At 37.0% G+C, this 13,659-nt stretch overlaps 1 protein-coding gene across 1 annotated transcript in view; it reads right to left on the bottom strand.

Moving 5' to 3' along the window:
- Nucleotides 1–1,709: 1,709 nt before the first annotated feature.
- Nucleotides 1,710–13,659, bottom strand: part of LOC124607371 (TBC1 domain family member 12-like) — a 325,279-nt gene continuing 313,329 nt past the window's right edge. The window contains exons 8-10 of the mRNA XM_047139684.1: nucleotides 13,348–13,561; nucleotides 11,177–11,362; nucleotides 1,710–1,865 (exon numbers count right to left, since the gene is read on the bottom strand). Coding sequence (XP_046995640.1) covers nucleotides 11,178–11,362; nucleotides 13,348–13,561 — 399 coding nt within the window. The 3' untranslated portion in view covers nucleotides 1,710–1,865; nucleotide 11,177. The remainder of the gene's footprint in view (nucleotides 1,866–11,176; nucleotides 11,363–13,347; nucleotides 13,562–13,659) is intronic.

Below are 13,659 nucleotides of genomic sequence, written 5' to 3'. Positions count from 1 at the left end.
ACTCTGCTTCATACAGAGAAAAACAACATTTTCAACTGGCTAATAAAATATATAAATAAGCTTTTATGTTGGATGAAATAATTCACCAATATGGCAAATAAAAATAAGAGATTCTTGACAGATTTGTCGAACAAAGACATCCTTTCACAAGACCATAAATGTTCTGCATTTTATACAACATATCTCATAAAGAAACATATATAAATACTTAATAGTTTTTTTATCACTCTGAGCCCTCAATTTTAACTACAGCAAAAAATTTCAAATGCCCTTATTACTGTACAACAAAATAAATCTCATATATTGACAAAAATTTCATATAAATACTGTACATGCTTTACACACACACACACACACACACACACACACACACACACACACACACACACACACACAGGAAATCAAAGTGGCTGTTTATGTTCAAATATAATACAAAATAAATTCTTTGTACAATATCATAAGATATACAAAAGATTTTACACACACAAAATCTGTGATGATTCTGAAATCACCACATATAAATGAAGTAGATTACAGCACATCTTGCACAGGAGTGTCAATTCTTATATAATTTAATTACACTTAATTCGTTGTCTCAGACATTAAATACAATAAAATTCTCTACAGCCTTTTTTCATAAAAAAGGCTGAGATAAATATGACCTATAGATTTGTCTTGCCTCACTATAGTAGTGGAAGTAAATGACTGGAGTAGGAAAGGGGGAAGGGGGCAAAACTGCAACATGCTGGTCTCATATTGCAAGACATGTACTAGATAATGTAGTGGTCTTTATATCCCACATTGCAAATCAATACGTGTAAGTGATGCCTTTTGCACTGTAAAACACTAACAAAAAGAGGCCCATCACTATTGTTTTCCCAGATGACTTCATATACGACTATGAGGACTAACAACTTTAAGACCATCTGTTATTAACACAATTCAGTTATTCAACAAAAGTTGTCATTGGTCTATATTCAATAAAATGCAACAGCCCCCTGAAGATATTTTTCTCTTTGGGTTAATAACAGTAAGGACATCTTGTAATAATATAAACATATTTTACACACTGTTGTAGTTCTACAACTATTTAAAACATTATTCTTCTCCCAAATAAACACACTTGGGTTTAATAATAATTTCCCATTTATTTCTTAATGTATGGCAAATGAAGTTATTTGCAAGTATCACTGCTCAAGTTGTCCCAAATTTTAATAAATTAAGTATAACAGACCTAGTTTTGTACATCAAGGTGGTAAAAATTGAAACAAACAATGTATGATCTACAAATTTCGTAAGATCTGTCAGCAAACTATCACTGCACAGACCAAAAAATATCAAGCACCACTCATACAAATGCATAGAAGATACAAGAAGTACACATACAGAAGTTCACATATGAACTGTCTTCAGTTTTACCTGGTTTTCAGAGAAAAAATGAAACACACACGGGATGGGCAGAAGCGAAAGACAAGGTAACAGAATACGGAGCACTTGGAAGGGGCAGGTTTTTGGAGTGAAAATACAATTTATACATATATACATATATACATATACATATATACATATATACATATATACATATATATACATATACATATATACATATATATACATATATATACATATACATATATACATATATACATATATACATATATATATATATATATATATATATATATATATATATATATTTATTTATTATATAAAAGAGGCGGCATATTATTACCACTAGCATCCAGATCTAACTGTGGGTCAGAACACAGGTTTCACAAACTTCCAATGCTTGAAGAAACTTGTCAGTCATAACATTATTTCAACGGCTGCCACTTTGACTTTTTGATATGCCCATCTTGGTGTATCTGAGAATAAATAAATAAATTGCATAGAATGCCAAACTACACTGACACACAGCGGTTACATAATGGTAATGAGTGAGTATTATTATCTGCTACATCAAAAATAACTAATATAACAAAATGTGCAAATCATTCCTCTCTCTAGATCAAATAAGTGATGAATTTAGACTGTGAAATGAACTAAATTATTCAACACTGTTTGTTAAGAAGTTACTTGCTGAACTTTCTAATTTTGTGAGCTAAGCTAATGGATCAAAATGGAGTAACACTTTAAATTAGTTGTAACTTCTCCCAATCAAAAGAAAATATGTCAGCTATACTTTACACAATTTTGACACTCTGAAGCTTAGCTACAACTCACTGATTTCCAAAATTGTAATTATTTAAAGAAAACAAATTCACCTTCTAGGCATAGTCGGCTGTCAATATTGTAGTGATACATCCCATTCCTTGAATGAGATGTATCACATCCTTAAATACATATTTCAGAGAAAAAATGTTCATGACTGTAGTCAATAAGTGGTGAGCACCCCACTGTTGACAGGTGTTTTAAATTGTAGATGTTGATACCAGAGTGACTATATGGAAACATATGGAAGTGTATAGAAGTGGATAGCTGACACTCAACCCTACCTGCTGAGACAGAGATACAAGTTCCATGGAGTGGGCAGTGTGGAAGAAAGACCTCCATGAAATCCAAGAATGCAAAATGTCAAACGTCATAAAGGTATTGTTATTTTTAATTATCAAGTTTCGTATCAACTCTATTATTTACGTAGTACCGAGAGGTAGTTACGAGTTGGTAGCTGTCTTCACTTATCATGTATCGAGTTTTAATTTTGAGGATAATATAAGAAGATGAACTGCATCTCACTTCTTATTTATGTGGTGGAGTGAATGAGAAGTTAATTTTCAACAGCTTTATCTGGAGCCTGAACGAAGGCAAAGCCTGAGCCAAGTTGGAGGAAGAAGGCACACGGACTCAGGCCACAGTATAGCTGGACCCTGATTAATAAAACTTAATGGTGACCAAATATTAAGTAAACAACATCCATTGTATATAAAATTAATGTTCAGGTGGCAACTTATTTAGGTGTTTGGTGCACGAGGTGAAGTATAATAAACCACAATGAAACCCAAGCCGACCTGGGACACTTCAATATACATGCATACTGTCCACAAACTAGGTCTAATACATACTCCGCAGTGACTATATGGGGCATGGTAGAGAATACCTTGTGTTACTGTTTGTCATTCCCCTCCTGTTCTATCTGATAAAGGAGTGAGGAAAAAATGTCTGTCTATATGCCACCGTATGCAAGTCCTAATTTCTCTTCTCTTGTCTTCATGGTAGTTAAGTGAAATTTACATAATGGCAGTAGAATCTTTCAGTGGACAATCACAAATGCCTGTTCTCTAAGCTATTTCAATCATGTTGTGCAAAAAGATCATCATATTCTCTCCAGAGATTCCTATTTAAGTTCCTAGAGCGTATTCCCATTTTGTTCACAGAGCCTTTTCCTAACACTTGCATGTTGATGAAACACGCCAGTAAAACATAGCAGTCTGCATCTGAAATGCTTTAATTTCTTCCTATAATCTGGCTTTGTGGAGATCCCAAATACACTAGCAGTATTCAAGAATGGGTCACAAGCTTTCTACAAAGAGTCTCCTTCACAGATGAGCTACATTTTCCTACAATTCTCCCAATAAACTGAAGTTGACCATTCACCTTCCCTACTACCGATCTCAATGTGGTCATTCAGTTTCATATCACTTCGCAGTCTTTCACCTAGATATCTAATCAATGTGACTGTGTCTAGCACCACATCATTAATACTGTATTTGAACATCACAGGATTATTTTCTGTACTCATCTACATTAAATGATGTTTGCTACACTCAGACCAAGCTGCCATTCACCGCACCAACTACAAATTCTACCTAGATCATTCTGTATCCTCCTCCAGTCGTCCAATGATATGTTTCCCCATTCTCTGCAGTGTCATCAGCAAACAGTCAGATTGCTGTTTACCCTATCTGTCAGGTTATTTATGTACCTAGAGAACAAAGGCCATCCATCCTATCACACTTCCTCGGGGCATTTCTACCAATATCCTTGTTTCTAATGAACACTGACCATCTAGGACAACATACTGGGTTTCTATTACTTAAAAAGTCTGAGGCAATTGCATTCTGTGAACCCGAATGCTTTCCAGAAATCGAGGACCATACGATCTACTTTTTGTCCTTCATCTATGGTTCACATAATACTGTGAGAGAAAAGATCAATTTGAGTTTCACATGAGCAATGCTTTCTAAATCCAAGCTGATTTGTGAACAGAAGCTTTTCTCCCTTGAGGAAATTTATAATATTTGAACTTCCAGAAGAATTCTACAGTAAATCAACATTAAGAATATTGGATGGTAATTTTGTGGATCTGTTCTTTCACCCATCTTATATGTGGGAGTCATTAGCACTTTTTTCAGTCATTTGGGGCTTTTTGTTGGACATGAGAATTGCAATAAATGCAATCCAAGTAAGAGATCGAAGCCAAAAGGTACACACTGTAAAACCAAACTGTAGTTCCATTTATCTCTGCCAACTTATTTGTTTTCAACTGTTTCAGTTGCTTCTCAATGCCAGGGATACCAATTTCTATGTCTTTCATAAGGGAGTCTATGTGACAGTCAAATGATGGTATGTCTCTGCAATCCTCCTGTGTGAATGATTTTTTTGAACAAAAAATTTAAAATTTCAGCTTTCTTTTCATTGTCTCTATTGTCACACCAGAGTGGTTGACAAGTGACTCAACAAACAGAAGCCTTTGACAATCTTAGTGATTTCATGAAGGACTAGAATTTTCTCAGCCTCCCTGCAAGGTCTTTTGCTAACACCCCCTCCCCCCCCCTCCCCCTCCCCCCCCCCAAACTCTGAGTTTGAAATGTATGTAAGAAGGGCAAACTTTTTGCAATCATGCCTGAGCAAATTGGGTTCAAAGATAGCACTTTCTCTATGCAAAGAATTTTAAAAGATACTGGTTTCAAATATGTTAAGAAGAAACTTTTTAAATTAAAAAAGTGACATAGAAGCAGCACGAACCCTTATAAAGATGCACAATACAAGAGGAGCAGGTAGTTCTACAGTGTATTATGTTCATGCAACATGGGTGAATCAGAATCATTCCATGAATACCTGTTGGAAAATGAGGGGATGGTACTGTCAGTTTTAAAGTCCCCATATGAAAAGGTTCTGCTGATTCTGCATGCTGGCTTTTCTTCCGATTTTATTTCTGAGAGTAAACTTGTATTTAGGTGTAAGAAAAACAGTAGCGACTACCATTCAGAAATGAATACTGTCACTTTCAAGAAATGGTTCAGTGCACAATTCTTGCCATACCTCTCTTCAAAGTCTGTCATTGTAATTACCACGCCAGTTATTGCTCAGCTAAAACAAAGAAAAAACCAAGTACAGGCACCAGGAAAGGGGATATTGTGCTCTGCCTGAAAAACAAAAATATTCTGAACAATATAAGCCAGACTTGTCCTGAACTCTTGCAGCTTGTTAATTTATAATAGTCACACATAATGTACAAATTTGACTTTCTTGCATGTGATTGTGGTCACACAGTTGGATGGTTTAAAAAGGTTTTTTTCAACATAGCCATTGCATTCATAGTACTTGAGAACTCCCTAACTTTTATTGATTGGGAACACGCAGTCTATGAAGTATTCAGACTATAATGTCAACCCATTGCACAAGGAGTAGTTAAGCTTTTCCCAGCATTTTGTATGCTCTAATTACTCGTGAGTATGCAGCCGGATAAATCCATCAATAACTCCAATATTTCAACAAGTAAACCACTGTCATTTTCAATAGGGAAATGCCTTAAAATGAAAGGGGGGTTTACTTGTCAAGATATCAGTAGTTTTCGAAGTTATTGGGCAGCATTCTGTTGAGTTACACACAGAAGATGGTTAACTGTTTGGTTATTCAATGGATTGTAAATGTGTTCTCCCACTGTAATGTCGAACAAATTAGTTTAAACTCATAATGCCTGTTGACACAGAAAAATATAACAACATACTGACAATTTTTACAGTAGTCTTTTGCACCAGACGTTGCTGCCATTAATTCTTTTTTATGCATAGTGATTTACATTGAAATGCAATGAAACACACCCACATACGCACATTATACACATTTAAAAAATTATATTGAGTAGAAGCAGTTTTCAAATATAATGATTTCAGTTGGAGTTTATTTTGTTGTTATCACATTTTTATTTATAATATAGTCCAAATCGCAATAAATGGCAATTATTGCAACCATTTTCGAAGATGTGAATCTTCATGTTTTGGCGGCGCAAAGACTGTTCCATTAAGTTTTGGGTGTGCAGCTGCAAGAATTATCCATCTTCTAATATTTCGGATGTATAACGTTCAGCCATCTTCAGAGTGAGCCGCAAGAACGTTACACAGCCGAAATATTAGAAGAAGAAAAAGAAGAAGAAGAATTCTTACAGCTGCACACCCGAAACTTAATGGAACATTTTCTAAGATTTTGTCTTAGACAATTGTACTTGACATCTTCACAAAACTGCATCAGCTGTTCTTGCCTTCCAAGATCACACAGACAATTGCTGTGGAACAGTGGACACAACCGCAAGACACGTAGTAAGAGTTCTCTCATGTAGACGAGTGATCGAAATTGGTTTTAAAATGTATTATTCCCTCATGGATATGAATGTAAAACACGATGTACCATAGGTAAACGAACCCGATTGTTGTCCACAGCAACACAGTTTGGCAGCATGAACTTCTGTTTGTCCGCGCTCTGCCACCACGCATGAGCAGACCTCACCCCCTCCACACTTCCCTACCAGTCTGTCTCTGTGTGCAGAAGCGCTGTCCTACATTACGCAGGCTACAAAACTGCAGAAGGGTAGTTTGATCGCACCCCAACTGGTGCTACTAAGCAGCAAAGCATATTAATGCACAACCAGGACGTTCACTTATGCTGGTAAAGATGGGGAAACCACATCAACCAAGCACTGAAGACCAGTTCTAAAAAGCACTAAGTCTCCACCACATTGAGTAGTTGGTCGTCTAAGTACTGTTCTGGATGCGAGTGAATGATATGGCATTGACATAAGTGCATGATGCAACTCTTGACAACTGAAAACCGAAAGCTGTGGATGAGAGACCATGACTGTGCCTTTCATATGGCACCTTGCAGTCAACGGTGAGTGACACCTGTACTAGAGGAGCAATTGTAGAGGCAAAAGTCATCAGCATACAAGGAAGGTGATACTGAAGACCTCACAGCTCTGCTGCTAGACCATTGACAGCTACTAGAAAGAAAGGACACTCAGTACAGATCTCTGTGGTACCCCATTCTCTTGGATATGTGGGGAGGGGGGGGGGGGGGGGGGGGGCGGGAAGGGGGTGGACTGTGGGAACCACCAACTCAAACTTTGAAAGTACAGTGTGACAAGACTTTCTGGATAAAAATCAAAAGTGGACCCCAGAACCACACTCATGTACGGTAGTAAGCATGTGGTGTTGCCATGTGGTGTCATATGCCTTTTGCAGGTCAAAGAAGATGGCTGTAAGATGTTGACACTGGGTAAAAGCTGTTCACATGGCAGACTCCAGGTAAAACATTATCAGTACTGGAACGCCCTGGCAAAAACCACCCCAGGACGGAGCCAGAAGACCCCAAGACTCAAGGAGCCAACAAAGCCACCAGCTCACCATGCATTCGAGGAACTTACAGAGAACATTGGTGAGGCAAATTGGGCAATAACCTTCCGTCTCTAGAAGGGGCTTACCTGGTTTCAGTACTGGGATGATGATGCTTTCTTGCCATTGTGATGGCAACTTGCTCTCACTCCAAATGTGGTTAAAGATGGCACGAAATGACGTTGACAATCCACTGAAGGGGCTTGATAATTTGGTTGTGGGTGTGCTCCAACCCTGAGGCTGTATCAGAGCAGTGGGCTTTGGATGATTGGTGAGGTCTTCTCTGAATCAGTTTCAGGAAATGATGATGACTGCAAAGCCCTGTGACTGGCAGCTTGTGCCTCCTTCAGCCACTGGCTGATGTCTGGTTGTGTATCAGCAGAAGCCTTGGAAGGAGGTGTCCAGAGGGACCCCTTCCTAGCAAGAGACCCCAGAAGCAAAATTTGTTTTCTTTATTTGCAATGTTATTCCTCCAAGGGATTATTCAAAAGCTAGACTCTGAAATGTATTATTTGAGGAAAAAAGTCCTTGAAACAGTAATTTTTCCAGAAAGTTATGTTTAAATGCAAGTTTAATCCTCTCCTGAAGTTCATTTTAATGTCAAACAATATTCAAAGGACTCCCCATTCCTGCTAAACTGTGTGAATTAAAACCTGTCACTGACCATCCACAGAAATAATTTGAAGAGGCTTATACTCCTGAATGAGAAGTATCCAATGACGAATCACTGTTACAGTGGAAAGGGTGGCTACCTAACAAGCTATACACACAAATCAAGCATGCTTGCTTTGGTATTAAATTATTTTGCTTATGTGAAGCTAGCAGTGAGTATTTATGTAACTTTATAATTTGCCCTGGGAAAGACACTACATTTGAACCCCAACATAGTGAATATCCTCTAGCATATGAAGTGGTTTTGTCTTTACCTCATACATAATTTAACAAGGGATATACTATGTTTACTGACAGGTTTTATAGAAATTCTCAGCTGTTCGACTTTCTCTTTTTTTAAAACCACTGCATTGGAAATGTTATGATTAACAGGAAAGAAATGCCAACAGCTTTGAAGGATCAAAACTTGAGAGAGGTACTGTTAATACCTTTTATAGAGGAATATTCATAGTGATGCGAATGCGAGATGAGAAAGATGTGTACATGCTTTCCAGTGTTGACAGTGACTAGTTACACCAAATTGAGAAGGAAGAAATAGTGAAAAAGAAGAAGAGACAGAAATACAATGACAGAGTGGGTAGCACTGATTTAATTGATCAGTACATGACAAATTATTCAGCCACAAAGGAAAGTCTTTAAAAATGTTATATGAAACAGTTGCCATTTCATGGATATAGCAGCTTTAAACTCCTACCTCATACTTGATGGAAAATTTGGAGACTTGACTTTGAAATTAATCTCATTGAAAGTTTGCTAGGAAAGTACAGTGTCAATGTCAACTCAACCTCTGAGCACAGGAAGTTGGACAACCTTGCCAGGCATCAGCCCTAAGATGATTGGTGGGATGACATTATCCAAAATATTTTCCATCCGGTGAGAACACAGCAGGCGCTGACATGAAAATGCTGAGTGAGTTGCAGCAAAAGAGACACCAATGGGATCAAAAGTATGAAGGTAAATGTGTGCATTGTGAAGGGTGCAAAGTTGGGCTATGTACATTACCATGCTTTGAATTGTACCTAATTTCTAATAAATTTATTCAAGGAAACTGCGTATGCATTGGCTCCACCAATAAAATCCTTCCTTAGAATAATAGAGCAAATAAATAATAATTTTTATTTTTACAGAAACACTGCTGCTGTGAAAAGCTTCGAAAAGTTATCTAATTCCAGTCACAACAGTCATTTTATTTGAAAAACTCTTAACACAGTGCCAAGGTCACTCGGCACTACAAGTGGCTCAAGGTCCAGAAATAATTACCAGCACAGGAATAGTTATAGGAGCACGCAATTATGCAGCTGCAACAATAGCTCTGCATCGACAACTTCTTATCACAGTAACAGCACAGCCAAGCGGTTAAGAGAGCAATGTGAACATTTTTAATTTGTATAGGAGCAAAAATTACCAAACTATCAGTTCAATAAGTCATGGTTTGCAAAATACTAACATGAATTCATTACAGAAGAATGGGAAAGCTGGTAGAAGCCAACCTCAAGGAAGATCAGTTTGGATTCCAGAGAATTGTAGGAAAACGCAAGGCAATACGGGTCCTACAACTTATCTTAGAATACTGTTTAAGGAAAGACAAACCTACATTTATAGCATTTGTAGATTTGGCGAAAGCTTTTGATAAAGCTGATTAGTTTACTCTTTTTGAAATTCTGAAGGTAGCAGGGGTAAAACGCAGGGAGTGAAAGGCTGTTTACAACTTGTACATAAATCAGATGGCAGTTACAAGAGTCAAGGGGCATGAAAGGGAGGCAGTGGTTGAAAAGAGAGTGAGACCGGGTTGTAGCCTATCCCCGATGTTAATCAACGTGTACAGTGAACAAGCTGTAAAGAAAACCAAAGAAAAATTTGGGGCATGAAGTTAAGTTCAGGGAGAAGAAATAAAAACTTTGAGGTTTGCTGATGACATAGTAATTCTGCAGACAGTAAATAACTTGGAAGAGCAGTTGAATGGAATGGACAGTCTTGAAAGGAGGATATAAGATGAACATCAACAAAAGCAAAACAATGATAATGGAATGTAGTCAAATTATATTAGGTGAGGGTGAGGGAATTAGATCAGGAAACGAGACACAAAGCAGCAGATGACTTTTGCTATCTGGGCAGCCAAAATAACTGACGATACTTGAAGTTCAGAGGATGTCAAATGTAGACTGGCAATGGCAGGAAGAGCATTTCTGAAGAAGAGAAATTTGTCAACACTGAATGTAGTTAAGTGTTAGGAAGTCTTTTCTGGAAGTATTTATCTGGAGTGTAGCCATGTATGAAAGTGAAACATGGACAATAAAAAGTTTAGATAAAAAGAGAATACAAGTTTTCGAAATGTGGTGTTACAGAAGAATTCTGAGGATTAGATGGGTTGATCACATAATTAATGAGGAAGTACTAAATAGAATTGGGGAGACAAGAAATTTGTGGTACAACTTGACCAAAAGTAGGGATTGGTCGATAGGACACATTCCGAGACATCAAGGGATCATCAATTTACTACTGGAGGGAAGTGTGGGGGGTAAAAATCAAAGCGAGAGACCAAAAGATGAATATAGTAAGCAGATTCAGAAAGATGTATGTTGCAGTAGTTATTCAGAGATTAAGAGTCTTGCACAGCATAGAGTAGCATGGAGAGCTGCATCAAACCAGTCTTCAAATTGAAGACCACAATAATGATGAAAATTGTTGTTTGTATCTTCACTGTATCTCCTATTCTAAAAGTATACAGTGTTCACATGAACACAATACACTGCATAAAACAGCGTGTGTTATTTCAAGGCTTTAAAGGAATGAAAATAAGTGTATTTTTCTTTACATAACATAATTATATACTGAACAAGTAGTGGTGAATATAGTGAACCAAAAAGTTGAAAAAAGTGTGATCTGTGCATCCTTACCTCAGCTAGGTTCTATATGGGAGGCAAGCACCTCCGAGAAACGTAGTTTCCCAACAGACATGCGGATTGATTCTATTGATCGAAATAACCTATCAGCTGACATGTCCTCTGGTAATCTTGTGAGAAATTGAGCTCCATGGAGAAAATCCAATTGTAATAATGTTTCTTGATGTAGATGAAGAACACCTGTTCACAGAAAAGAAGAAAATACAATATAACTGTACAAAATATGTACAAAAATATCATTAATTTAGGCTTTCTTATTTTGAAAACAGACTTATTAATTATGTATTGCACATATTACTAAAATTAGAGGAAGTGCCTGACTAACAGCTGCAACACCTCTATGCCATTGAATTGCTCCTCAAAATGATTCCTTCATTTAGAAACTATCATATTTCATAAAGGACAGCCTTCAGGCATGTGGAATGAGTGATGGTGCACATTAAAAAAAAAAGTGGTTCCTGCTGCTGCATTAATATCAGTATGAATGCCCAGCCAATCTGTGGGTGCTGCAAATAAAACAATGTCACAGAAAATATGGTAATGGAAGGTCCTTGGTGGAATATTAAGAAACTACAACAGGCAGACAGAGGGATGGAAGGGTGGATGATGGCTGGTTGTGAGATGCAGAAAGTGCATAGGATAGGAATATGGAACTGGTTAGCTTACTGTAGCATAAACAAGGGGGCTTATGTGCACAAGGAGTGGACTGGGAGGATCAGATAGAACAGTTGCAGGGAGAGACCATATAGAGAAGAGTTTGTAAATGAGTGAAGTTCAGGGGCAGGAAGAAGAAGGTGGGCTAATAAGGTAGAGTAGGCTTGTGGAATCGAAGAATGAATCTTAAGCACCAATTTCCACACTCATAGTGCAAAGTAGGTGGTATTAGGAGCAGGTAGGGGAGCAATGATTCAAATGCCATGTGTTATTCAGTAGCTACTGGATGGTCAGATGGCCACAGTTTGGTAATGGCCATTCATTCCAGTACATATTTAATTGGTGGACATACTCATGTAAAAGACTCTGCCAAGCTACACTCGAGTTAGTATATGGCAAGACTGCTTTCACAGCTAGCCCCGCCTCTGACAGGATTGTACATGCCTCTAACGACTGAAGTATGCTGATCTTCACGGATGCGTATGAAAGGGCTTGCATAAGAACTGACCACTGGGATTTTGTAGATTGGGGATGTGGCACAGGAAATCTGGTATCATGAGATAGATGGAAATTCTCTCTCTAAGCATTACACTTCAGATACAGAAAGTATTTTAGATAAATATTATTCTATTTGCCTATGAAAAAAATTTAGGTATTTGTCTATAGAAACTTTTTGAAAATCAAGGAACTGATAAAAATCACAATTCTCCATAGTACAAATCCAATTATTTTACTACTGCATCATTTCACTTAATGATTAAAATAATTCTATACTTTCAGCTTTTGAAGTAATGCACTGGTAAGTTAATTTATTTACTGCACTCTTATATGAAATTGTGGGAGCAATATCAAATGATATTTCTAGGAGTACATATTTAAAAATGACTAACAAATGCTGTTGGCACATTCCATACACTGATTTACAAAAGGTTAGTACAGATTACTTAATAATTTCCTTTCATTTAATTCTCCCTGAACTGTTTATGTAATTAAGACGTAAACTGGCAAATAAATTGCAGTTAATATTTAATGGTATGCTATAATTAAATACACTGAATCACACTATGTTGTGTCCTCCAAAACTTATTTTCAGCTTTACACACTATTTGCAAGCAAGTAGTATGTTCTGACTGTAGCTTTTCTTCAGTTCATATTTCATCATTATCAAAAGCCAAAACCATCACTTAAGCAGAAATAGCACATATGTTTTTCTACACAAATTATTTATCCATTTTAAACAGAGTAATGTAAAATTTTTAAAAAAGAAAGATTTTTCACAAAACATCAGCTAAACCAACATTAGGTTTTATATAATACAGCAAAATGATGTTGCAAAATGCCATCACTTTTGTTGGAAATATAAATACTCTTACAAGCAACTCTCTCTTTGTAAGGATGCTGGACAGGCTCAATGTAGATCTATTATTTTCAGGTTAACAAGTATTTACTGAAATGACTCAGATTTCTACTCAACAAGATACGAAAAGCACATTCATTCATCCAAAACCTACCTAGCGCAGTCTTGAAAAGAAACTCTTCTCCATCTCGCAGAAAGACGTCCCATACACGACACGCTACATCAAGTGGCATAGCTTTTGCAAAGACAGTATATAACCAGTCAAGGAGGTAGAGATCAGCTGTTAAATTAGCCGATGAGAAATGTGCATGCAGCCTTGGCAGGTTCTCATGGAACACACAGTCATATGCTGCATAATATGCATTCATCTGAGAAAAAATAAAAAAAATCATGAAACTAACAGTATGCAATATCTCTATAGATAAAGAAAATATTACAGACAACTCTGATATGTACTGTTTGTGAA

This window comes from Schistocerca americana, chromosome 3 (genome assembly GCF_021461395.2).
Source record: "Schistocerca americana isolate TAMUIC-IGC-003095 chromosome 3, iqSchAmer2.1, whole genome shotgun sequence".
Lineage (NCBI taxonomy): Eukaryota > Metazoa > Arthropoda > Insecta > Orthoptera > Acrididae > Schistocerca > Schistocerca americana.
The sequence above is the reverse complement of the archived record's forward strand: the minus strand, read 5'-3'. Positions and strand labels throughout refer to the sequence as shown.